We start from the raw sequence: 25,222 nt of genomic DNA, 5'->3' as shown, positions 1-25,222 counted from the left end.
GGCGTCGTGCTGGAGCTGGCGTAGCAACGCGTGAAGGACTGATGTACTTTCCAGGTCCGGAGATGAAATGGTTCCGGAATTAGGTGTGGAATTTGAAATAAGTTCATTTTCTAACCTTGTCCTTTTCCTCTTCTTTATTCTAGGAGATCCGGATTCGAGGCGGGCGTGGCAGAAGAATGGATGCTGGCTGCAGGCACGCGGGCGTGGCAGAAGAATGGATGCTGGCTGCAGGCACGCGGGCGTGGCAGAAGACTGGATGCCGGCTGCAGGCACGGTGAGCGTCACGCTGCTGGATGCAGAATAAGGCGAAGCATGTGCTGCTGTTCGGGTGTGGTTTAAATAGCCTCCAAAGTAGTTCTAGGTAAGAAGTTCCCTAGAGCCACGCCCGAGTAAAAAATAGTTCCTGTAACAAAATAGTCCCATCCAGGCCTCATGTAGGCTTGGACTCTTTTGCAGCATGGTCTGCATCAGGTAAGTAATGTCTATGAGCCTGGCACCCATGGCGCCAGGACTGATTTCTATGATGAGCCTGGCGCCTAAGGCGCCAGGACTGAACCCAGACAGCCCCTAGCCGGGGCTGCTGAGGTTTAAACAAATGTCTGGATGCCTGCTCCCGGAGCTGAGGGCCTTGGTCCTGATGCCCAGGGGTAGGCATCATTACAGCACTCCCCCCTCCCCCCCCCAAGGCCCCTCCTAAAGCTGTTCTTCCCCCTGGCCCCGGTTTGTCTGGGAAGTTCCATGGAATCTTTTCACCAACCGAGGTGCATGAACGTGGTCGCTAGGCTCCCATGATCTTTCTTGTGGTCCGTAGCCCTTCCAATCGATCAAATAAAAAAGTTTTGATTTAATCATCTTGGAGTCCAGGATATCTTTTACCTCAAATTCAGGTTCTCCATCTATCAAGATGGGGTCAGGTGGTTTGGTTAATCTTGTCCCTGGTTGAACTGGTTTTAGAAGTGAAACATGAAAGACAGGATGAATTCGCATATTAGAGGGTAATTCCAATTTGACGGCTACCGGGTTGATAATGGCCTTAATGGTGTAAGGTCCCAAATATCTAGGATTAAAAGTCTGAGTTCCCTTCAGAGGTATATGTTTTGTAGCCAGCCAAACTTGATCCCCAATCTGGTATTGTGGAGTTTCACTTCTACGTTGATCAGCATTTTTCTTGTATTTCCCTTTTGCTTGTTCCAAATGTTCTGTGGCTTCCTTAAAGGCTTGTGTAATAGTAGAGTGTAAATGACTAACTGCGGGCATTTCTAAGTGCTGAGGCGAATCGAGTTCTGAGGTCCGAGGGTGATGTCCATATATGGTATAAAAAGGACTTTGTCCGGTTCCTGAATGTACAGAGTTATTCTATGCGTACTCGGAAATCCATAAAATATCTTTCCAATTGCTTTCGGTCTGGTGTAGCATGCAGCGTAGGTACCGTTCAAGGGTCTGGTTGGTCCTTTCCGTCTGACCATCGGTCTGGGGATGGTGACTTGTTGATAGCCTCACGTCGATTTGTGCCAGTTGACAACATTTCTTACAAAAATGCGAGATAAATTGACTACCTCGGTCAGAAACCAATACGGAAGGGAATCCATGTAATCGAACAATGTTTTCGAGGAACTCCTTGGCCAGAACTGAAGCAGAAGGTAATCCCTTTAGAGGAATAAAGTGAGCCATCTTGGAAAAAAGATCCACAATAACTAGGATTGGTGTTAAATCCATTACATGGAGGTAGATCTGTAATAAAGTCTAAATACAAGGTGTGCCATGGTGTAGGTGGAATATCCAAAGGTTGTAAAAGGCCAGCAGGTTTTTTCTTCTGGCTTTTGTTTTGGGTGCAAATGCCACAAGACATCACAAATGACTTTACATCTTTTAACCAAGTGGGCCACCAGAACTGTCTCTTAATTTTCGCTTCAGTTTTTGCGATACCTGGGTGCCCTTCCATCAGGGTGTCATGGTAATTGGATATGACTAGTTCTTGAATTTCCTTGTGTGGTAGAAATAGTCGTCCTTAATAGTAAGGTAGGTCATTGACGACTGAGTAGTCCGGGCCTTTCTTTACCCAGTCCTGCAGGGTTGCTGGATCGAAGAGTTGTTGGATTTTTGAATGAATATCTTCTAGTGTCTGTAGAGTAGTTATGCCAAGAATTCTTTGCTCAGGAATTATTGGCACCGGATCCGGGTTTGCATATGCTTCTCCCATCCCTATTCGGGATAAGGCATCTGCTTTGCTATTTTTGCAGCCTGGTCGATAAGTGATCACGAAATCGAATTCGGCAAAGAACAATGCCCATCGAAGTTGTCGCGATGATTGGGCTTTGGCTGTTTTTAAATACTGCAGGTTCCGGTGAACGGTGATTCCGGTAATAGTATGCCTGGCACCAAGAAGATAGTGCCGCCAGGCCTTAAAGGCGGATTTGATGGCTAATAGCTCTTTATCGGTAACCGCATAGTTTAACTCAGGTGCTGAGAACTTTCTGGACCAAAACGCTACTTGGTGAAGTTGACCGGTTTCAGGATCCTTCTGGGACAGGACAGCTCCCATGGCTAAACCGGATGCATCAGTTTCTACTATGTATGGAAGCTCAGGGCGTGGATGCTTTAAGACAGGTGCTGATGTGAATTTCGCTTTCAGCTCTTGGAAGGCCTTTTCAGCCTCTTCGGTCCACAAGAAGCGTTTGTTTTTTCGCAAAAGTGCTGTGATGGGGTGTACAACATGGGAGAAGTCCGGAATGAATCTGCGGTAGAAATTAGCAAATCCGAGCATGCTTTATACCCCTTTGACTGAACTGGGTGATGGCCACTTGAGAATTGCGTCCACCTTTCCATTCAGACTCCTTTTGGAGTCAGGATAAATCCAAGAAATTCAACTTCCGTAGCATGAAAAACACATTATTCCAATTTTGCATATAACTTGTGCTGGCGTAGTTTCTCAAGGACTGCACGCACGTGCTCAACATGGTCTGATTCTGAGGAGGAGTACACTAGAATATCATCTATGTATACGACGACACAGACGTCAATGAGTTTACGAAGGACATCGTTCATAAAATACTGGAAGGCTGCTGGTGCATTGCAAAATTTGATATTCTAATAATCCGTACTTGGTGCGAAAGGCAGTCTTCCATTTGTCGCCTTTCTTGACACGTACCAGATGATATGCCCCTCGGAGAACTAACTTAGTGTAGATACAAGCATCCTTTACTTGGTCTAGTAATTCGGGGATCAGAGGCAATGGGCATCGTTTTTTTACCGTAATCTGATTTAATGCGCGGTAATCTATGCACGTTCTAAGGTCACCTTCCTTTTTTGGCACGAAGAATAAAGCTGAGGATGCAGGAGACTTGGAAGGACGAATAAAGCCATTAGCAAGGTATTGGTCCAAGTATTGCCGTAGGTGACAATTTTGAGGTTCCGTGAGGGCGTAGATTCTGCTGCATGGGGGTTGTGCACCGGGTAGGAGGTCGATTTGACAATCGTATGATCTGTGAGGAGGTAATGTATTGCCTGTTCTTTTTGAAAAACATCCTGAAATTCTTGGTATTCCTGAGGTAACTGCACGATTGGGTTAACGACTGTAGCCAGGCCTTTGTTCAAAGTTTTCTCCGGGTAACAGGTGTGTGCACAATCCGGGAAGGTTATTCTCTTCTCTCGCCAATCTATACAAAGATTATGTGGCATCCTTAGTATTATCTGGAACTGTGGGGCTTTGATTAGATCAAACACAATAGTCTCTCGATGCCCATCTTGACTCAACAGTGTCATCTCTGTAGTGGAATGAGTTACAGGCCCCGAGGCAATCTCAGTTCCATCAACTGTGGTGATGACATCCGAAGTGGTCTTTTTGCAAAGAGGTAGATTCATCCTTGACACCAATTTGTGGTTTATATAGTTTCCTACGGCCCCGCTATCTATGTTTGCCCTTACTGCGTGCATACGTGATGGTTGCCTGGGATCAAGTAGGACCATTGGGATGATCAGATGCGAGGTCTGAGTGTCCTTCTTTAAGCTCGGCAAGCGGACCTCTATGCTTGTCGGGCGTGGTCATTTCCCGAATTAGGCTCTATGTGGCTTTTATCAGCAACTCCTTGTGTAGGGCAATCCCATAGAAAATGTCCTGAGGTTCCACAGTACAGACAACTGCATCTGTCGTCTTCTTTTTCTTTCCTTTTGAGTTAAGGGTCCTTTAACCCCCCCGATCTGCATAGGTTCAGATGCATCTGTTCCTTTGGGGGCAAGGTTGGGTTTAACCAATACCCAGTTCTCGAACTTTGCTCGTTCAGTCTTTCGGTTCTGAAATCGGTGGTCTAGCTGGACCACTAAGTCTATAAATTCTGTGCAATCCTGAGGTGGGTTCACAACTTGAGCCAAGACAATTTGAGTTCTCCCCGAATGAAACAATGTAATTTGTTTTTCCTCCAGCCACCCGGTTTCCACCACCAACCTATTGAAGGTTGCAATATAGGTTAGCAGATCCTGGTTACGTTGTCGTAAGCATAAAAGTTTGTTGTCCAGGGCTTGACCCTGTGAGTGTCTGGCGAATAGTTTTTCCATGCTCCTTTGAAAACCCTGAAAATCCCGGAGAAGAGGATCATCCTGGTTGACTAATGGAATGGACCAATCCGCTGCGCTGCCACTAAGATATGACAATACAAAGGCTACTTTGGCTTGGTCATTTGGAAAGGCTCCCGGTCTGCATAAAAAGTGCAAACGGTTCATAAACACGGCGAACCTTTTTGGGTCCGCAGCAAAGCGTTCGGGTGGAGCTAACGGAATATTTCCTGGTAAAACCACTTGCACAGGATTGCTTGATGAAACGGGGGTTGGGTTTCGCCCATATCCAGGTAGAGGCGTTTGCCCAGCTTGGTTTTGCAGTAGTTGCCTAGCCAGATCGTCCGTGCGCTCCTTTGAGACAATCAGTTCTTTCCTGAGGGCATTAGTCTCTTGGCGAGCGGCATGTACTTCCGCCCTAAGTTCCCCCAATAATTGGGCCAGTTGGTCGGTTTCTGAGGTTTCCATAACACCCGGGTGGGTATTTGTAGAGAGGCTTCGCGTTCTGGTACGCTCACCTGGACCCCACAGGGGTGTCGATCGGACCCGGACAGCTGCGGTCTCTTTCAACGTGATATGTAGTGCAGAGATGACTGTCTAGTCTGGCCCGCCTAGTCTTGTCTGCTGGACCCGAAGAAGTATTTTCCTGCAAGTGGAGACAGGGATTAACCACCTGTGGGTTTTAGTGATGGCCTCCCAACTGTTCTCGCTCTCCCCCACTAATCACCTCCGATATCCCCTTAGTAACCTCACCTTATGTTCGTGTCTTGCAGTGGCGCGTAGATACCAGTTACTTCACTGGTTTGAAGGCGTTGGGAGAGTTCCGGTAAGTATTGACTCGAAGTCCCTGGCGGGATTGGTAAGTATCAAGTTCAAAGAGTTCAATGTGCCCGATGTTCACTCTTGTCCCCTTCCTTCTTTAAGTTGCAACTGAGTTTGTGAGAAGAAGGTCTCGTAGCTGCTGCTGGCGTTCAGGTAAGAGTCTGTGTTACCCAATGTTTTTGTCCGGTAACTATTGGATGCGTTAACGTGTTGTTTTTCTCCCTCTTTACAGATGCGGCATATGAAAATGTGGAGAGTTATGGAATAATACCGCCGGTGGTAAATCAGGTAAGTCTATGGTGGTAAGAGGTTGTATTTGTTGATTCCCTTGGTTCACCTTGTTTTTTTCTTGTGTCCCCTAGGTGCCGGATTACGGCGAAGAAATGATGGAGACAGTGCCGGATCGAAAGATGCTGTGAGAACTGGTGAGTATGGCGTCGTGCTGGAGCTGGCGAAGCGTGCAGGACTGATGTACTTTCCAGGTCCGGAGATTAAATGGTTCCGGAATTAGGTGTGGAATTTGAAATAACTTAGTTTTCTAACCTTGTCCTTTTCCTTTTCTTTATTCTAGGAGCTCCGGATTCGAGGCGGGCGTGGCAGAAGACTGGATGCTGGCTGCAGGCACGCGGGCGTGGCAGAAGACTGGATGCTGGCTGCAGGCACGATGAGCATCACGCTGCTGGATGCAGAATAACGCGAAGCATGTGCTGCTGTTCGGGTGTGGTTTAAATAGCCTCCAAAGTAGTTCCAGGAAAGAAGTTCCCTAGAGCCACGCCCGAGTAAAAAATAGTCCCTGTAACAAAATAGTCCCATCCAGGCCTCATGTAGGCTTGGACTCTTTTGCAGCATGGTCTTCATCAGGTAAGTAAAGTCTATGAGCCTGGCGCCTAAGGCGCCAGGACTGAACCCAGACGGCCCCTAGCCGGGGCTGCTGAGGTTTAAACAAATGTCTGGATGCCTGCTCCCGGAGCTGAGGGCCTTGGTCCTGATGCCCGGGGGTAGGCATCATGACATCAACCTCCAGCGTGGCACTAGGCAGGGATGCCCATTATCCGCTATGATATTCGCCCTTGTGATGGAGCCCTTGGCAGCGGGCCTTAGGGAACTTCATATCCAGAGAGGTCTTAAAATGGGTCCTCATCGGCTAATAATATCACTCTATGCCGACGACATAGTCCTGTTCATGCAAAACCCCTGCGAAAACCTCAATCCGATAATGCCTGAAATAATCAAGTTTGGGTTGGTATCTGGCTTGAAAATTAACCAATCGAAATCAATCGTCTTTACCTTAAACACACAAACCAAAATAGTCCAAGACGATTTTAACTTCCAGTGGGAGACAGCTCACGTCCGATATCTAGGAATTAAGGTGTCCCTAAACCACCAAGATATACTGAAAGACAACTACGAAGGCACACTGAAATTATTAAGAGACAAGGTAAACAGGTGGAAATCGCTACCGCTCACCATCTGGGGGTGAGCCTCATTGGTAAAAATAGTAATCTTACCCAAACTCCTATACCTTTTCGCCAACATCCCCATCCTGCTGTCCCGGCGCTTCCTGGGTAATCTGAGAAGCCTAGTTCTAGACCTCATATGGTCAGGTAAACCTGCAAGGGTGGCTTACTCATCCCTCGTGCTTCCTGTCAATAAGGGTGGCCTAGCTCTACCCGATCTAGAATGGTACTACTTGGCGGCACAAACTCAGTTTCTCAGTCATTGGTACGAACCACAATTCGTAAGACCACATGTACAGGTCGAACGGGCACTATCCTCACCCAACTTGCTAAGGGCCGTGATTATCAGCAATCAAGCAGTGCCACACACAACGCTGAACATAGTGTAATCCACCTTCGCAATATGGCGGAAAATAGCTCAAAAGTACAAGATTCAGCTTAGATACTCTCCTCTTCTGCCCGCGAAATTCATTCCCGGGATCCCACTCACCGCCGAGAAAGTGTACCTGAACTGGGCGGATAAGTGCAAAATAAAAACTCTTGGCGACATCTTTATACAAGACACCTTCATAACACCCCAGCAGGCGAGGGAAAAAGGGGGGACGTCCTCCCTTGACATCTTTTTGTACTTCAGAGTGTGATACACCTTGCTGGCCCTCATCCCAACATTCCCGCAACAACCTCCCACCTGGCAACTACTGCATGGGACCATTCAGGCACAAGGGGAGGGCAAACTAGTCTCATCCATCTACAAAACCCTGCTCACGGACACTCTTCCCTCGAACCCCAAAACAAAGACAAGATGGGAAACCACGCTTCAAACCCCCATTCCTGATGAAGACTGGAGTTATATCTTACAACAGACACAAAAAGTGTCACTCAATTCCCGCTTCAAACAAATCCACTTTAACTATCTGCATCAAACCTATTATACCCCTAACAAGAGAAACCGACACCACCCTGGGTCCAATGCATCCTGCGACCGCTGTGGGTCCCCGGATGCCGATTTCCTGCACCTAGCCTGGAGTTGCCCGCCAGCGTCTAAATTCTGGTCAGATGTGCTTGACGAAACTGACGAAATATTGGCGAGAGAGTGGGACACTCACCGCTGGTGGCGCTCCTCGGCCTAACGAGATCCCTGTCTACAACTTGATTTCATTCACAACAAACATTAGCAAAGCCAATAATTTGGGCTTTTGTGTAGGCATGGTACAGGCATTTGTCAGGCACTGCCATAAGCATACTACCTGACATAAGATATCAAAAGGTATAAAATGGTGCAATTAATGGGCATTGGATAGAAGTGGCTTGGTCAAAACTGTTGGCTTGGTCAATATTGGTTATTAAGAGAACTTCAGTGCAAGGAACAGATATAAATAAGGTGGCTGAGGGCACACTTGGTTAAGACATGTTCATTACATCAGTGACCATTTACAGCTGCAATTAAGCCATTCTTTCTCAGCAGACTGATTTCAAATATTGGCACCGCAAAGCTTGATTTTACTGCTTGATAGAACTGGCTCAAAGCAATCCCAGGAACACGTGTTTTGGGCAGGTAGTGGGTGGGAATGGCGATAGGGATTAGCATGCTCGTGGGCAGTTAATAAATGGGTAAATAACCAAACACCACCCACAAATTATATGCTCCTCCCTCACATTCCATCCCCCTTCTAGCTGCACTACAATACAATAGATTTTTATTATTTTTATTAGGGTTGAGCGCGGCTGTAGTTTCAGGAAGCAACAGAGCACTTTACCATCATAGGGGGAAGAACACAGTGAGGGGAGCAGAAGAAAAAGGAGCAGGGAGCCAACAGTGGAGGGTGGGAAATTGGTAGCATGGACGGAAGACAGTGGGAGGCAGATCATTGAGTTTCAGATATGGTGGGGAGTGAAGGGTGTGTTTGGAACTAGGTGTTAAGGAGGAGCCATTCCTTGAAGAGGAAGGTCTTCAGCTCTCTCGTGAACTATGGAAGGGTTGGGGCAAGTCTGATGTTGATGGGGAGGAGGTTCCAGAGTCTTGGAGCGTAGACAGAGAAGGACTGTCTTCTGGTATTTTCGTTCCTGCACTCCCGTAATTCAGGTTTGCACATTTCCTTAGTTCTGGTGAAGGTTTGGCCTACAGGTTTATGCACCTCCTAATACGCCTAATCTACAGAGCAGCCTTTGTGAGTGCATAGTCACAGTTTGTGTTGGGAGAATGGTCAAAATTGCAGTTTCCGTTATGAGAACATTATAAGAAGGGCTAAAAAGAACACAGGTTGGTCACGTGTGTGAAAAATCCCTTGATAGACACTTTGCTCCTTTTCAGGGTGAAAGTGGCTACAATTGCAGTAAGTAGGACACACCGTAGCTGCCATCAGCCCCATGAGCCTGAAACATTATCTGGGACTAAGGACAAAAGGACACACTTCAGAGTACTCCTGCCATTGCAACCATACAGGCTAGTTAGGAAGTGCGTCTAAACACAGCTCTGGCTTTCACTTTAACTTTAAAAAAATGTCTCAATTGCAGCAAAAATAAATCGGACACCAAAATGTCAGCACAGCGTCTAGGGTACTACCAAAATCAGCAAAAAGAGATTACAAAATGTATTTCCAGCCTGACATACACGTTCCATTGATCTAGATTTTGGTGTGCATTCTAATGTAAATGAACACTAGTTACACATGTTTTGTATCAGCTGAGAAGGGATGGTATTAAACCAATGGAAAAGTTCACGTTTCTGGATGGTAGAAGAATACAGCCTATGTGTGAAAACATGATAATAGAAACAGGAAAAAGGCCTTGCTGTTTTCCCTTACTTGATTTTTTGCTGCATGGAAGTGCCAGGCCGGTGCACCTGCTTCAGCTTCTCATACTCCTTGTAGCTGCGGTAGTACTGCTGGATCAATACTGCTGCGCGTCGGCTCTGCTGGAACTTTTTCTGCTCGTAATAGCTACGGAATTTGCTCTGGATCAAAATGGCTGCCTGCGTCATTTTCTTGTAAAGTGCATACTGTGAAAAAGATGGGAGGAGACAGTGAGTAATTCGATATTGAAAGTAAAAGACAGCTTTTTTGGGATCTTGCACATATTCTCTAATACAAGGAGTGAGAGAGAAATAAAACAAGGGATGAGTGAAGAAGGCAGAGAAAAGAGGAAGACTGAGTTGGAGGAAGGTTTGGGATGAGAAAGATTTGAAAAGAGGAATAAAAAAGAGAGTATGATATACAGAATAAGGGAAAGTGATTAGGCCAAGACTGAATTAATTCAAGAAAGACAGCAAGGAAGCAAATTCAGCACTGAGAAAGACCAGGAAGGAAAGTCAGAGAACACAGCTAAGGGAGATGCCGACATATTGTGAAGGTAACAGGAAGAAAGTGAGGTAGAAAGGGAAGGTGAAAGAGAAACCCAGAGAGGCAAACTGGGAAAGGAGGAGAGAGGAAGACAGATGGGTGCATAGAGAACAGAGGAGAGGAATATGAAATCTAAATCAAATGGGTCACTGATCACATTCAGCACTCTAGCCTTAGTGACATTGAATGCTCTTGTGGAAAAAGAGTGTCGGATAGTAAAACATTCTCTGCACTGGCAATGAAGGAATGAGTTCTGAACAAGACACTACACAGAATACAAATTATTATTACACTAATACCATCAGGTGCCTTAGGTAGATCAAATTATACGCCAGCATGGTGTGTAATAATTGACAAATCCTGACGGGCAGAGGGGAGAGAAAGGAGGATGTGGTATGTGACTTTTCAGAATTCCTAAACATTTGACATTTTTGAGTGTAAAATGGTCTTAATATTTACAGTTGAATGAGGCACTGGGAGTGCTATCTGCGAATAGAAAAGAGCAGCATATGTTAGGAGGTCTCTCCCAGCCCCATGTTTAGGGTTTGGCATTACTTTCCTAACCCTAAGTTACCTGGTACCTGGTGGTACCTGTGGCCGAATGATCAAGAATAACTCTTAGGAGGAGAGCTGCGTATACAACAACACAGGGTAACAGTAGTGCTTTGAATGAGATGAATATCCATACAAAAATAAATGAAAATATAATATATCTTGTAAACGGGGTTCTGTTGCAGATTACAAATAATTCATGTTCGGAATGTCTCATATTAGAAGGGAGAGCTCATAGGTCTTAACCTGTCAAGTAGGCTCCACCGGCTTCATACGAAGGAAGCAAGTAATCCCTTAGCCAAAAAACAGGTAGGTTCCAGCGGCCAGGTCAGCCCTAGGCAGGGCCAGCAGGTGGGAGAAGGAACAAGAACTAGACAACAAGGCCAAAAGAAGAAGTTGGGCAACCAGGTGGTGGGTGGGGGTAGAGACCCCCCAGTTTGTAGAAGGCGAGCTGCTGACCCTGGGGCTTATGTAAAGGGCTAGGACGCAGAGGGTACTATTTCAGGCCACCAATGCTGTGAGTACCTATCTACAGTTAAACAGAGACTTTGATTACACCCCAAAGGGACTGAAAGCCCAACTGAATGCCTTGAGCTCCTAAGCTGCCTCCAATGGCATTAAGATCAACATAGACAAGACGTAGAATCATGGCCTTGTCCCCTGGCCGCACTAATCTTACACTTGGTTCCTGAATCGGTTAAGGGTGTTTCTAAATATAAATTCATAGGTATTATAGTTGCTGATAAACTTTCATGGACAGCGCAGATGGAATTGGTCTGTATGAAGATGAATCAACAACTTGGTGCTCATAAAAATGTGTTGCACAGGCATGGTGGACATACCATCTGCACACTCCTCAAGATCTACCAACCCAAAATACTCCCATGTATTACATATGGGGCAGAAATATGGGTAAACAAGCACAGACATGACCTAAAGCTGTTAGTAGAAAGTCCTTGAAAACCATACTTAGTTTACACTCCTCGACTTCCATCGATTATATTTATCTTGAATTTGGGATCCATAGCCTAGTGTCTCTACTAACTAAAAAGTTCATACTGTTGCACTGGCAATGTCATAATTCAATTCCTGGGACACTCCTATCGACACTATTGCTGGCCCATGATCCTCTCACTCCTTTTCTAGGCAAAAGTTGTCTAAAACATATTTACAAAACTGCGTTATTGTGGTCCATTTAACAAAAACACAAGACATTCAGTTTCACCTTTTCCTGCTTCAACGATGTAGCCTAAAGTACCATTGAATCCTTTGAAAATGAGTGTGCCATTATTAATTTGGCATGCAAAACTAACAGTGGAACATCACTCACAGCGTCGTACTAATCCACTTGTCTACCTAACTTCATTCACCATCAACTTTACGGTACGAAAATATCTCAAAATAAAATAGAAATTCTGCAGCAACATAGACTATGGAGACTTTGTGGAGACAACACTATTGAGTCGACCAAACATCTACTGGTTGAATGCACTAATCTATCTTTGGGTATTATGTGCTTAAGTACTTACTTGAATGTATAGAGATCTCTATGTCTCATCAGTTTAGGAGTGTGTCGTATTTTCTATGGATATGTGCATGTACAAATTGTACCTCTGTGTCAGCTGTCTACCTCTCCCTGAGAGTTCATCTTTGATCTGCCATGTTACTTACCGTTAACAGCTTCCCTCTTTGGTTGGGTGCTTTAGTCACTCTATAGGGTTAGTGGGTATGATTAACAGAGTTCCAAAGTTAGATAAAAGTTCAAGTAAAGTTCAGGTAAGTATTCAACTCAATCCAACCCACTAGGATAGGCCTGGGGAAGGATCTTTAACCCAGGTTCCACCACAAAAAGTCAGGTCAGAGTGAGTTAGGGCCAGGACGTTATGCCCCCATAACACTGTGAAGGAAGGGGGCGGGTGAGGGATGGAAAGAGGCATGTTTAACTTATCCCCCTGATAATGTTTCCAGAGATCACTGCTGGCGTTCTGTAATCAGATGGGGACACATCTTCTGCACTTGGTTCGGTCGAGGAAGGCCCAGGGGTTGTGGGTGCAGAGGTCACTTTCGGCATCAGAATTTAGTTCCGTTGGTTGTGGTGCGCAAAAAACGGTTCCAGACAGCTTGCAGGACCAGCTTCTTTCTTTCCACAACAAGGGTTGTCTTCCGCCACCTGTTCGCACTGTTCATCGCCGTCTCACACCTGCATAGCATCCATAGGGTCCTTGGAGGTCATCAGCATTATAATGGCCCTTCCTTCATCATGCCATGGTCGTCCAGCTGTCTAGTAGAAGGGAAATGTCTCACAAAATGCTGAAAGTGGCCTCAGCATCAGCGACCCCTTGACCCCCCCTCCAACAGAACCAAGACATGAAGCAAGCAGGCAACGTGGATTCAGAAGCATCAGAAGTGGTTTCTGACAGAATTGGAGTACAGGGGGCGAGTTAATAACTTTCTACCACCCACCAGCATAGGGTTTAACAATCAAAAAGTCCTAATCTTATCACACCGTTGTCTAGTTGTGATCGGTTCTGACCAATGACCCCCACTCCCTGGACATCTGTACACTCTGTAGGGTTTCGAATATTGTGTCTCACTCTCACAGAAAATAAACACTCTCCACTTGTTGAAATAGCAGGTTCATGTATTTGTCTTGCAAGCCTCCTTGAGGATCTGCATGCATCGTTAAGCAAGTAGGAAATATCTGGATTCTATGACCTCAAGGACCGATGCCTATTAGTTCATATATCATATCGTAGATTAGGATGTGTTCTCTGCTGTTTCTGTGTGATCAGTTTGTATGCTTGGTGGGATTGAGTCTGAGTTGCACCAACATCGGGAAAAGATAAACGTACAATACGTGTCATACTCAAGCTAGGGTGATTAGTATTAGGATCAAACGTTCCTACAATTAATTCTGTACCACTTTGTGTATCAGGGGTAATGTGGAAACGCGTAAGCCAGTGTCCCTGACCTAATGATCCACAGTGAATTGCCCAGTGACCTTTTTTATTTGGGAACCTAAATGCGAAGCTTTGGCATTTTGTCCTTATACTTGTTGCAAACAAGTTTATACTGAGAGTGCCCCATTTTCAGAAAATCAGTTTCACTGGCTGTGTTATGTTTGTCTGTGTCGCCCTTTTCAGCAGCGTGTTTGTGTGTATACTGTTGATACTGTTTATATGTTTTCTCTTTTCAATATTTCAGAGCTGTGTGTGTGCCTGTGAAAACAGCACCCATGTCTGCCTAGGCTGACTAGACATTCTTTTTGACATTGGGTAAATGGGCCTTGTCACTTGTTTTTGCCACTGCCAGTATGCTAGGGCCCTTGTCCTGTCTTGGCATTGTGGGTTTAGGAGCCCCTCCAGCCATTTGGTTGCCTATGCAAGCCACCTGTAATTGTCTGGTAGTGTGGTCTATGGTGATGTGAGCCTGCTGGGATTGAAGCTTATGGGTTCCATGTTTTGAAGTGGGTGTTGACTCCATCCTATTGTGGTTCGACTGTTTCCCTTGGCCCAATGACTCCACCTCCATCTACCTCCATCACATCATCCTGCTGTTCCATGGCCTCAGAGTGATCTACGACAATGGCATATGCCGCCCAGCATTTGATCCACAGACCTTTTAAATTCTAAGTCATAATCTTCTTGCATGCTGTGCAGGAGCTTTCAGCAACATCTCGAGGTAGGCATCAATGACATAGCTTATTGGTACTGACCCATCAATATCTCTTGTTGCACGTTGCGGAAAACTTTAAGAGAGTTCTCGCCATGGAATGAATCAGTGCTGGGGGAGTGAGTCTGTAGGAAAGACGTTTCTTTTTGCTGATTTCCTCCCATAAACCTCTATGGGACGCCCTTGTTTCTTGCTTTGTTTTGACAGCAGACCTGCCATTTTGGAGGTACGTAAAGCCTTCTGCTTTCCTTCCCTTGCTTTGTGCTTATTTTTATGGGGAAACCAGCCCAGTCTCCCTTTGTGGATTGCTTGTAAGTTGCAAGCATCACATTAATCTGAAGTGCAAAACTTTGTACATCTTTTGGAACTGGTGACTTTAGGGCATTCGGCCCCGATCCATCTCACGACTGTACTCACTAAGTATTAGGGAACTATTCTTGAGTTGCTCTTAAGTGTTTGTACTGTGTTTTCTGCATCTTGCACTGACTTTGAATCAAAGGTATTATAGAGGTACGTACTGCGTTGGGTGAGTAATGCTTTATTTAAAAGTTACATGTACATGACCCCCCAAGCTCTAACTCTCCAAATCCCTCAGCCTCCAGCTTCCAACTGCTCTATTACAACACATACTATCCCAGAACATTTCTACGTTCCAAGATCGGAAAGGTCAACAGCTATTTAACTACATACAATATGTATAGGCTATAAGCACGTGATGCATATATATAACAAAAATATTTCCTAACTTTTCACAAGAGTGAATGTATATATGTATTTTATAATAATTGTAAATCATTGTATATCTGTGTACTTGCCTGTCTAACTGGAATTATTTGAAGCTGTGTGTGTCTCATTGTAGCCCTAGACCACTCTCACACCTCTCCCGAATCTAAACCTTGACGTTCTGCTACCTACCTTGATTGGGTTTGGCTAGACTTCAGTCTTTCCTGTCCACCATAATAGGATGGCCTTCCAAAATCCACCCCAAGGGTATCTTAACAGAGTCCCAAATGATGCACGCTGCATGTGGACTTTGGAATGGAGTTCCACTCTGCTCCATTTGTGTTGGCGCTGCAGCCATTGCAAGGCCCTATTCTGCCCCATTCCACATGTAACGATGTTTGAAAATCTCTTCCACTCCGTCTTTGATGCCGGAAATAAAAACAATCTAAGGGCATATGCACTGAAGTATAGTGTGGGTCCCTGCATATGTACGGTAGAAATAGTACGACTGGAATGCCCTCGTAGATGCTACATAACTTTAGAAGTTTCAATACTCTGGACCAACCACTAGTTAGTGAAGTATGCATAGCTTGGGAATCTAAACAGATTCACAAGCCCCAGGAAACGGTTTCTAAACCTACTAGCGTCAATCGGAATGCAGTGGGTTTTAGTCCACAGATGCTAACAATGCACAGAGTACTTCAGTTCCCAACTGGGACGCACATCTCACCTGCCCACTGTGAACGGATGTTAACTAGAGAGAAATTGTACCCGTTATACTTGTCACTGGAGTCCACGCACATGCAATGCCATCGTTCGTATAATGGTTATCAATCACTAACGAAAAAGGCAGTGCAGTTCTTTGAAGATCACAGACCGCTTTTAATTCATACCAACGCTAACTGAGTATTTACGGTCATTCAAGCATGCATGGCCTGTGCCAAATCAAATGAAATGCAGCAAGATACAGTTTAACAGAGCAGGCCACTTGCCTATTACACCTTAATAAATGTGCAACAATATAGACTGAAATATACGGTAAGTCACAATGTGGGGAGGGTATGGGGATTTAATGTATGGAGGAGAACAGGCAGACATTGATTACCTTCAGTGCTATCCAGGTTAGCTAGCAAGGTGGAGAGAGAACAGTATTATTAGTGTTGACAGCAAGTACATAAGGTTTAATGGAAGCATCAGGGAGAGATTAGGTTTAAGTTACTTACCTGTAACTATTGTTCTCCGGCATGGGTCTGGCATGGATTCACATGCTCATGAATGTTCCCCGTCGTCAGGCTGGGAATCCTCAGTAAAAGATAAAACTGTTTCACTTCGACTTTAAAAATTTATTTCTCCTCTGGGTCATACTGCCCCCATCCAATGACAGACCCCTCTCTAAACCCCACCTCTGGCAGCCATCCTCAGATTTGGTAAGTCTGTAAAGTGGCATTATGACCAAGAAGAGCCGCAAAGGGGCCGGAGGGAGGGTTTGCATGTGAATCCATGCTTGGAACATTAGTTACAGGTAAGTAACTTAAATCTTCTCCAGCATGGGGTCTGACATGGATTCACATGCTCATGAATAACGAATACACAGCAGTACACATTACACAACCACAGAGGTGGCAAGGCTCAACAGAGGCAATTAACACTTACCCCTAGAATAGACTCACCGCAAGCGAACAGTTTGCGTAGCACTTCTTGGTCAACTCTGGAATCCCTGTCCGCAACTAGAACTTTGTGAAGGTGTGTGTGGAATTCCATGTAGCAGCACTGCAGATGTTTAGCAGGGGCACACTAGAGAGGAAAGTCGTCGTCGCAGCGATCGCTCTGGTGTAGTGGGCTCTCGGACGGGGCAGCAACGGTCGGTTCCCCAACCGATGACAGTGCATGATGCATTCGGAGAGCCACAATTGAGAAGTCTTCCGAAAACTCTTTGTGCGCATCACATAGAACTTCAAGGCACGAGCAACGTCCATCGAATGCAAGGCCGTCCCCGCCGGCGACGAAGGTTTCGGGAAGAAAACCGGTAACACCAAATGCACGTTGAGGTGGAATTCCGACTGAACCTTTCGCATGAAAGCGAGGTGCGTACGCAGTACCACCCTTGATTCGTGGAAAGTCAGGTGCGGTTGCTTGCAGGATAGGAACTGGATCTCACCTATACGTCTGGCATAGGTGATGGCTACAAGGAAAGCCGTCTTCCACTAGAGAAACTTGAGTGGGGCTTGAATCATGGGCTCGGAGGGAGCCCCCATGGGCCACGCCAGAACCACGATGAGTTCCCACGCTGCGGTGTTAGGCAGAAACCTGTGCAGTTCCCTTAGGGACCACTGCAAAAGATTTAAGACTACAGGTGGTTGGCAGTAAATCCACTTGGTAGCAGTCTGTACCACACAGATTCACTTGGTAGCTGTGGCTGAGCAGTCAGACTTCCCTCAAGAAGAGTTAGGCAGTATACAGAGCATACAAAATAGGTATAGAAATACAGTAGCACAAGCAAACACTGACCAGAGCTTGGGTGTAAAAGTATATAATTATTTGTTTAACACACACTTATAAAACACACTAGCACTAAATTGGTAAGATAAGTTGAAAACACAATCACTATTATCATATGTACATCCCTGATTACTTGTTGGACAAGTCTTAGTTAACACCACTTATTTCCAGACAGAGGTGAGCGCTTAACGTTCGATGGCACTCCAACAAGTTAAATAAAAAGGGAGGGAAAAGCAGAATTATGGAAGCATACACACTAAACACTTTTTAAAGAACCACAGCAAGATAGGAAGGCACAGTCAACTGATGAGCAAGGAAGTTTAGGTGCCAGGCCCACTTTCAAGGGAGCCAGGCGGAAGATGCCCAAGATCAGACAGTTACACAGAGTCTTCGAAGTTTGTGGAGATAGTTCAAAAAAGGTTTAGTTCAGTGCAGAAAAGTGTGCTAAGGTGTCCCAGGCTAACCCAGGTTCGAGAGACGAGGATTTAATACACCCCGTTCAATCGGTTGCAAGGGAAGCCAGGCGGAACACGGTACCTTAAATGGAGAGGATCCTCCAGCGGGGGCAGTTGTTCCTGGCAGCGGGTGCAAGTCGCAGCGTCGTCCAGAGGAAGAGAAGCTCTCTTCGTGTAGGAAAGATGAAGGTCGTTGCACTGCCAGGGAAGAAACCAGCTGCGGAGTTCTCCGGTACAAAGGTACTACCCTTTCGGTTCGCGGTAGTGGTGAAAACGTGGTATCCCGGTTGCTGGGGTGCTTGGCACAGGCAAGGAGGCCACGAGATGCTTCAGGAAGGCGAAAAGAAGGTAGACTGGTTATCCCCACCAGTCGAAGGAAGAAGACTCTCCGGGCTGGAGATCTCCTCTGTCGTTGGGAAAAGTGGTGAGACGGTTCAGCAGGGCTCCACCGGCAGCTTCTCCCTCCTCGGATTCTTGGGTCCTGTGGCGACTTCTGAAGTTCCAGTCCCCAAAGCCCTGCTTTTATGCAGCACACCCCCATTCACTCAGCCTAGCTGTCAATCAAACATGCTAAGTGGTGAGCCGGCCGGCTCACTACTTGGGCCAATCACACAAGAGTGCGACTTGAGTTACCAAGGTAACTCAGTCCAGGGTGCCTAAACCCCCTCCCACACCCCCTGTGGTACCCAGACAGAGTGGCACCACTTTTGGAGGCTTCTGTGGAGAAGCCTGCCAAAAAGTGGAACAAAGGGCTCGACTTGGGTTGGAGTCACAGAAGAGAACACAAACGCCATTTTAGAATCGAGTTCTGGCAAAAAATACCAACCGGCAAATGAATATTAAATAAATAAACCGGCGGTATGTTCGAGGCTATAAGAATTAAATAATTAAAGTTGGTAGCCTCGAACAATGGAAAAATGCCATAGAGATATATTCGCGGTCGAATATAAAAAGTAGTATCCACTGCCACCAGCCAAAACTCGATCAGGGGGGACGGAGACATGTCCCCTCGAACAACAGACCCTGGGGCAATCGAATTGCCCCGACCAATACGACCCCAATATGATGGTTTGTACTAGTTTCTGTTCATAATTTGGGACTAGCAAAGCCAATGGTGACTTTACATGCCTTGGGAGACAGTAGTCAGTCCCAGGGTATGGAGTCTATGTTGGGGGGTCGCTACGACACCCCTGGGTTACGGCACGGAGGGTGCTGTGTAACCCACACCAAAAAAACACATGAGACCCTATGGAGTAAAAGACCCCATAGCCCATAAAACACATGGAAAGTTAAAGGAACACCTCAAATCATGTCTAAGAGTGGGAGCAAAAAGAATCTCACTCTTAGCAGGAGAGAAAAAAAAAAACCCAAAAATCCAGCAAAGCTGCTGGGGGACTCACTAGGTTTGGGAAATTAGCCTTACAGAGAATTCTCCCTAATATGCGGCAGGAGCTTTCACCAGCGGGAAGGATCAGAAAAGGCTTTTGAGAAACTCCTTGACGAGTGTGTGACCACAGTGAGGATCTCCACGGGGATCTGGTGTACCGGGAGATAGCGCCAGATGTACTTTGATGGATTCGTAAGCCAGCACAGCCTTTGCCAAGGACAGCAAGTACAGCGGGATCTGATGAGCCATGACCCTCACAGGGGTAATCTTCAGTGACCGGTACCACGTAGTAAAACGTTTCCACTTATGGCTGTAGCACTTCAAAGTAGACGACGCCCTGGCGAGGACATCCATGATGTCCGCTGGCAACTCATAACCTCCGGACTCTAAGGCTTCAGGAGCCAAGCCTTCAGGTTCAGCGATCCCGGGTCGTGATGAAGGATTGCGCCACCCTCTCTGGTGAGAAGATCCAGAATTACTGAGTGTGTTGATGACTCGTTGCAGGGGAGGGATCGCATACAGAAACGGTCCTTCCCACAGGAAGTAAAATGCGTCATCCAACCTCCTAGGCTGGTTGAAACTGCTGGCAAACTTCTGGCATTTGGAGTTTGCAGCCGTTGCAAACAGATCGATCTGGGGACTGCCCCATTTGATGAACAGGCGGGCCACCTGATCCTGACTAATCTCCCACTCGAGGCAGGAGCGCAGTTCCCTGCTGAGGGAGTCTGCAATAGTGTTCTTGACTCCCACCAGATGAAGAGGGATGAGAAACATCCCCTGACCGACGGCCCAGTACCACAAGTCCTGGGCCTTCTTGGACAGTGCCGGGGATTGAGAGCCCCCCTGCTTCCTGATGTGGAACATGGTGGTGGTGTTGTCTGTGATGATCCTTACCACCTTGCCTTTCAGAGACGGTAGGAACGTTTGAGGGCCCTGAATACCGCCCATAGCTCCAGGATGTTGATATGCGGATCCGTCTCCTCTGGCGTGTAGACGTCGGGTGCGCGCTCCCCAACCTTCCAGGGAGGCATCCATGGTGACCATCTCCTGGTATGGGGATTTTTGAAATCTCGTGCCTTGGGCGATATGGGAGTGGAAGCCCCACCACTCTATCGCCCGTCAGAACTCCTCGTTGAGAGGGATCTTGTCCATGAAACCTCTGGACACCTGTATCCAACGGGTATCCAGGAATTCTTGTAGGGGTTGCATCTACAACCTGCAGAGATGGACGAGGTAGATGCAGGACATCATGCCCAGTAACGATCTGATGGCCTGCACTGTGGCTGTCTTCGCCGACAGTCGTTGCACCTTTCCTTGAATGGCTGCTAGCCTCTCCTCCGAAGGCGATGCCAAGCAAGACACTGGGCCTCGTAAAAAAATTACTGGCGCCTGACTTATCGGTGCCACCAGGCTATTCAGAGTCCAGCGGCCGGAAAGTCAGGCACCGGTAATTTCATTAGTCCCCATTCCCATGGAGTCCTAGAGGACTCCATGGGAATGGGGATACTAGAGCACCAGCACTGTTACCAACTGTGCCAGTGCTTCTGTGAGAACTCTGCGAGTGGGTGCGGTCCCGCCCGGCAGGTCTGACTCTGGCGGGCGGGACAGCACCTGCCCGCAGAATTGTTCTGTGCCGGTCTGGAAACAACAATGCCGGTAGGCTTACCGGCACCGCTGTTTCCGGACCGGTACAGTTGTTATGAGGCTCACTGTGTTGGGTATGGTTCCCGAGGAACAGCGTGTTCTGTGATGGCGCTAAGCAGGACTTTGGATAGTTGACAGAGAATCTCAGATCCATCAATAGTCGGACTGTCTCCTTTGTGTGTTCATCGGCCAGCTCCCGCAAGGCGAGCATGTATCAGCCAGTCGCCCAGGTAAGGGTATACGTGTATGCCCTGTAGACGTAGATGGGCCGCCACTGGCACCAGGCATTTTGTGAACACTTTTGGGGTCGACTTCAAGCCGAATGGTAAGGCCTTGAACTGGTAGTGTTGTCCCTGCACCACGAAGCATAAACATTTCCGATGTTTCTTGTGAATGGGGACGTGGAAATAGGTGTCCTCCAGGTCCAACGATGTTAAGAAATCCCCTTTCTCCAGTTGGTTGAGCACATGCTGCAACATGAGCATACTGAATTTTTGTGACTTCAAGTATTTGTTCAGATGTCGTAAGTCCAGGATGGGTCTCCAGCCCCCTGTCTTCTTTCTGACTAGAAAGTATCTGGAATAGACTTCGGAGCCAGGAGCCGTTGGGAAACTACCTCTATCGCCCCTTTTCGTAGCATGGCTCGTACCTCCTCCAAAAGCTGAGGGATGTGCTGCTCCTGGCAGGGAACCAGCAGAATACGGGGACACCTGCGTTGCAACTCCAAGGTGTGCCCCTGGGCGAGAGCGTCCAGCACCCATCTGTCGGTTGTGATCTTTCTCCACTCGCTGATGAACCTTGCCAACTGGCCTCCCACCGGGGTGCACAAGCGGGGGCCTGACATCTTGGCCAGTTCAGGCTTGCTTGGGCGCCAGCAGCCTGTCCTGTGGGTGCCAGCGACGCTGTCCTCCACTACCGTAGCCCTGGGAGCTTCATCCGTAGGCTTCTTGCGTTGAGAACTGGGAAGGCATTGTAAGACGGTGAGAAACCTTTTGATGACCTGCTCGATTTCCCCCTGGAGGAGCGAAAAGAAGATGGGCGGTGCTGCTGGAGAGTGCCGAGGGAACGGGCAGTCTCCGTATCCACCTTGATAGCCTGGAGGGACTCGTCGACCGCCTTCCCAAACAGATTCACTCTGTCAAAGGGCATGTCAAGTACCTTCACCTGGACCTCCTGACGGAAGTTAGTGGCCTTCATCCATTCCTGTCGACGAAGGCAGACACCGTTGTCCATCTGACGGAACCCCCTGTCGGTGACGTCCACTGCCACTGTGATGGCATGGACGGATGACACTGCTCCTTCCTGGAAGTGGGTGAGGGTTGCCAATTTAATATAGGTGAACCTCAACAGAAACGGTCCCCTCAACAAGGTCTATTGCACAGACCTACTGATTTCCACTGTCTGGGAACACCACGACAACGTACAATATATTTATATAAGGAAACCAAACCCTATATGTTATGTTTTGTAGATACACACATGGTGGTACTGAAAGAGAATAGTACATGACCCCACACACATTTTCAACAATAGATCATACTAGGTATAAAAAATCTACATTTTATTTTGAAATATACAATTTCATATAATATTTATTCTTTTTTTTATATATATATACACATATTCAAAAAAAGGATTTTAATAACTAAAACCAGGTTAGAGAGGACGATCACATATAACATATGAATGCAAAGATACAACACATATATTGCACATTTGATTGAGAAAGCCAACAACACTAAACATCAAAAACCTTTAAAAACTTTTGTAGCATTCTTCACATAACCCAACATGTTTCTGTCACATGACTTATTAATGTCTGACATTCATCAGGGGATTCTGTTTCTTAATTTCAATTTTGTGAAAAACTATCACTTGTATCCTGGTAAGGGTACTTCTTGTTTGGAGATTTTTATTCAAAATCTTCAAAGTGTCATATTCCAAGAAGCCATCACTGGAAAATGCAATTTCAAATCCGTTCAGGTCGGACTCCAACGACTCCTCATAAAGCCCTTTCAAATGGGCATCAAGTAGATACACTCTAAGAGCACATGCACTGCTTCGTGCTTCAGGGCTACATGGCCACGTGAAGATACAATATCTTCTTGAAAAAACGATTTTTACTGTCTTGCTTCTTTAGATGATCGTAGTAACTCTAAGGCATCTCGCGCAATGGGAAAGCCTGTAGTTCACTAGTGATCCCAGAGGGCGAGGGCTTCCATCTTCATATCATCGGGGAGGAACTCCAGAATTGGCCCTAGCTTGAACCCAAATTCCCTGTCGTAACTGGCTAGGATCGCCAGGGCGTTGGCCACCTTCATTGTGGTTGCCGCTGTGTAAATCACCTTCTTCCCCATGGCCTCCATTCTTTTCCCCTCGCTGTCCAGAGGGACGAAGAAGCGTTAGCCAACCGTTTTCTTACAGCAGCCGAGTTCGGTGATGACTGGGATCTCAGGCACTTGGGTGTGAAGTCCGGCACCTGTGAGAAACCTGAAGCTAGTCTCCCTAGCTAGTCCCTGGAAAACTGTCATCCAGGTGGCCAGTACACGGCCATCGCTATTGGATCCAGTTCCTGGGCGTGGGGCAGTGTGGGAGGATCTCCTGGATGGGGGGTTCTCAAGGAGTGGGACACCGACGGGTGAGACGCGGTATCCCCCTTCCTTTAACACCTTTACCCCATCCTCTCACGTAGGACATTCCAAACCACTGCCCCTCCGCCCCCTTTTCTGACACAAACTGTTTCGCACAACACAAAGGAAAAAGGACTAACACCAGAGCCGTTTACCTGACATGTCCCAATACAAGGGTCAGGCAAAGTGAGGCAATTGACCAGTATCACACATACCTGACAGCCCTTTACCTTCCTCACAGGGATAAAAGGTGGAGCCAGAGAGCACAGAACGAGCACGGCAGACAGCACGACGAGATGGCTAATCAGGCACAGCAGTTCAAGAGAAGGAGAAAGGCGGCAGGAATCGACAGGGTGGCGAGGAGAGAAGTGACCTTGCCCTTTTTGTCCCAGACACGTGGAACCTTCGGGGAAAAGAGACTAATACCGCAAACAATAGCACAAGTGTCTTGGAGCAGATGTCTTGCACGCCTACAGCAATGAGCAGGAGCGAGGGAAGCTCCCGTGACCATGGTACCAGCCTTGACTCCAGTAAAGCCGAAAGCCAAGGGGTTCAGCACAGCCGGTGAGTCAAGGGGACAAGCAAAAAGAACCGGGCAGTGTTGAGTGAGAATCGCAAAGTGGCAAGTTTGAACCAAGTTTAATACACTGTAAAAGAACTGTAAAAAGTGTTAGGGGAAGACCACCTTCAAAGGGAAACCGGCACCACGTGGGTGTTAACTCAATAGGCTCTGGTCGATCCTCCTCAGAACGAAACTACGGGTACAGAAGGGAGTAAGAGATTCGTCGAAAGAGGTCAAATTGGTGATATAGGAGGTCTAGTAAAGTCCCTGTACAATCGAAAGACTGATCTACAAACTGAGTGAAAGAAAGGGAAGTGAAGCCCGCAGTGAGAGAAACCAAGGGAAGCGAATCCCAAGCTGGGCAAAGTCTACAGTGTGTTGACAAACATGAAATCGGCCGAAGGCTGTACACTGCAACAGTTTAAAAAGACATTACAATTTGTGGAATAGGATACATGTAGGGTCAGCACCCAGAAGAGAGGGACCCAGGGGTGAACCCATCACGAGACTTGGACATCAACGGTCCTGATAACTGCCATTAGAACTGTCGTCTCATGCTGGAGAAGCCAGAGACTGTACTGTGCTCCAAGATCCCTCCTTACCTCGTGCTGAAAACATGGGGAAGGAAGACCCACGCTACCACATCCTGACATATTATTTGAGAACACTTCTTTCTTTTCTTGAGAACTATCCCACACCTTTTATGTATTAGTTGTAAGGTTTGGAAATAGGTTTCTTAGTATAGGCCTTTTTATTTGACACAACACCACTAGGACTGCCTTATTTTTCTTTCTTTTTTTTATTTTATTTAAAGTGCATTAGCCACAATTTGACTTTTAACACATTTCACAAACAAAATATTACATAAACAATAAGAACAAACCTTTACAGTTTTTAGGTACACATATCTCACAGTAAAAAAGTAAAAAAATC

General features: G+C 46.6%; 1 protein-coding gene across 13 annotated transcripts in view; it reads right to left on the bottom strand.

Moving 5' to 3' along the window:
• Nucleotides 1–25,222, bottom strand: part of CAMTA2 (calmodulin binding transcription activator 2) — a 1,813,542-nt gene that overhangs the window by 88,609 nt on the left and 1,699,711 nt on the right. For 9 of the 13 annotated variants that reach the window (XM_069643632.1, XM_069643676.1, XM_069643685.1 and 6 more), the window contains 2 exons: nucleotides 16,218–16,238; nucleotides 9,632–9,825 (listed from right to left, as the gene is read on the bottom strand). In XM_069643632.1, the coding sequence (XP_069499733.1) occupies nucleotides 9,632–9,825; nucleotides 16,218–16,238 (215 nt within the window). The remainder of the gene's footprint in view (nucleotides 1–9,631; nucleotides 9,826–16,217; nucleotides 16,239–25,222) is intronic. The other 4 variants (XM_069643658.1, XM_069643695.1, XM_069643714.1 and 1 more) reach the window with 1 other exon arrangement.

The sequence above is a fragment of the Ambystoma mexicanum genome, chromosome 1p (genome assembly GCF_040938575.1).
Source record: "Ambystoma mexicanum isolate Mex_15411 chromosome 1p, UKY_AmexF1_1, whole genome shotgun sequence".
Lineage (NCBI taxonomy): Eukaryota > Metazoa > Chordata > Amphibia > Caudata > Ambystomatidae > Ambystoma > Ambystoma mexicanum.
The sequence above is the reverse complement of the archived record's forward strand: the minus strand, read 5'-3'. Positions and strand labels throughout refer to the sequence as shown.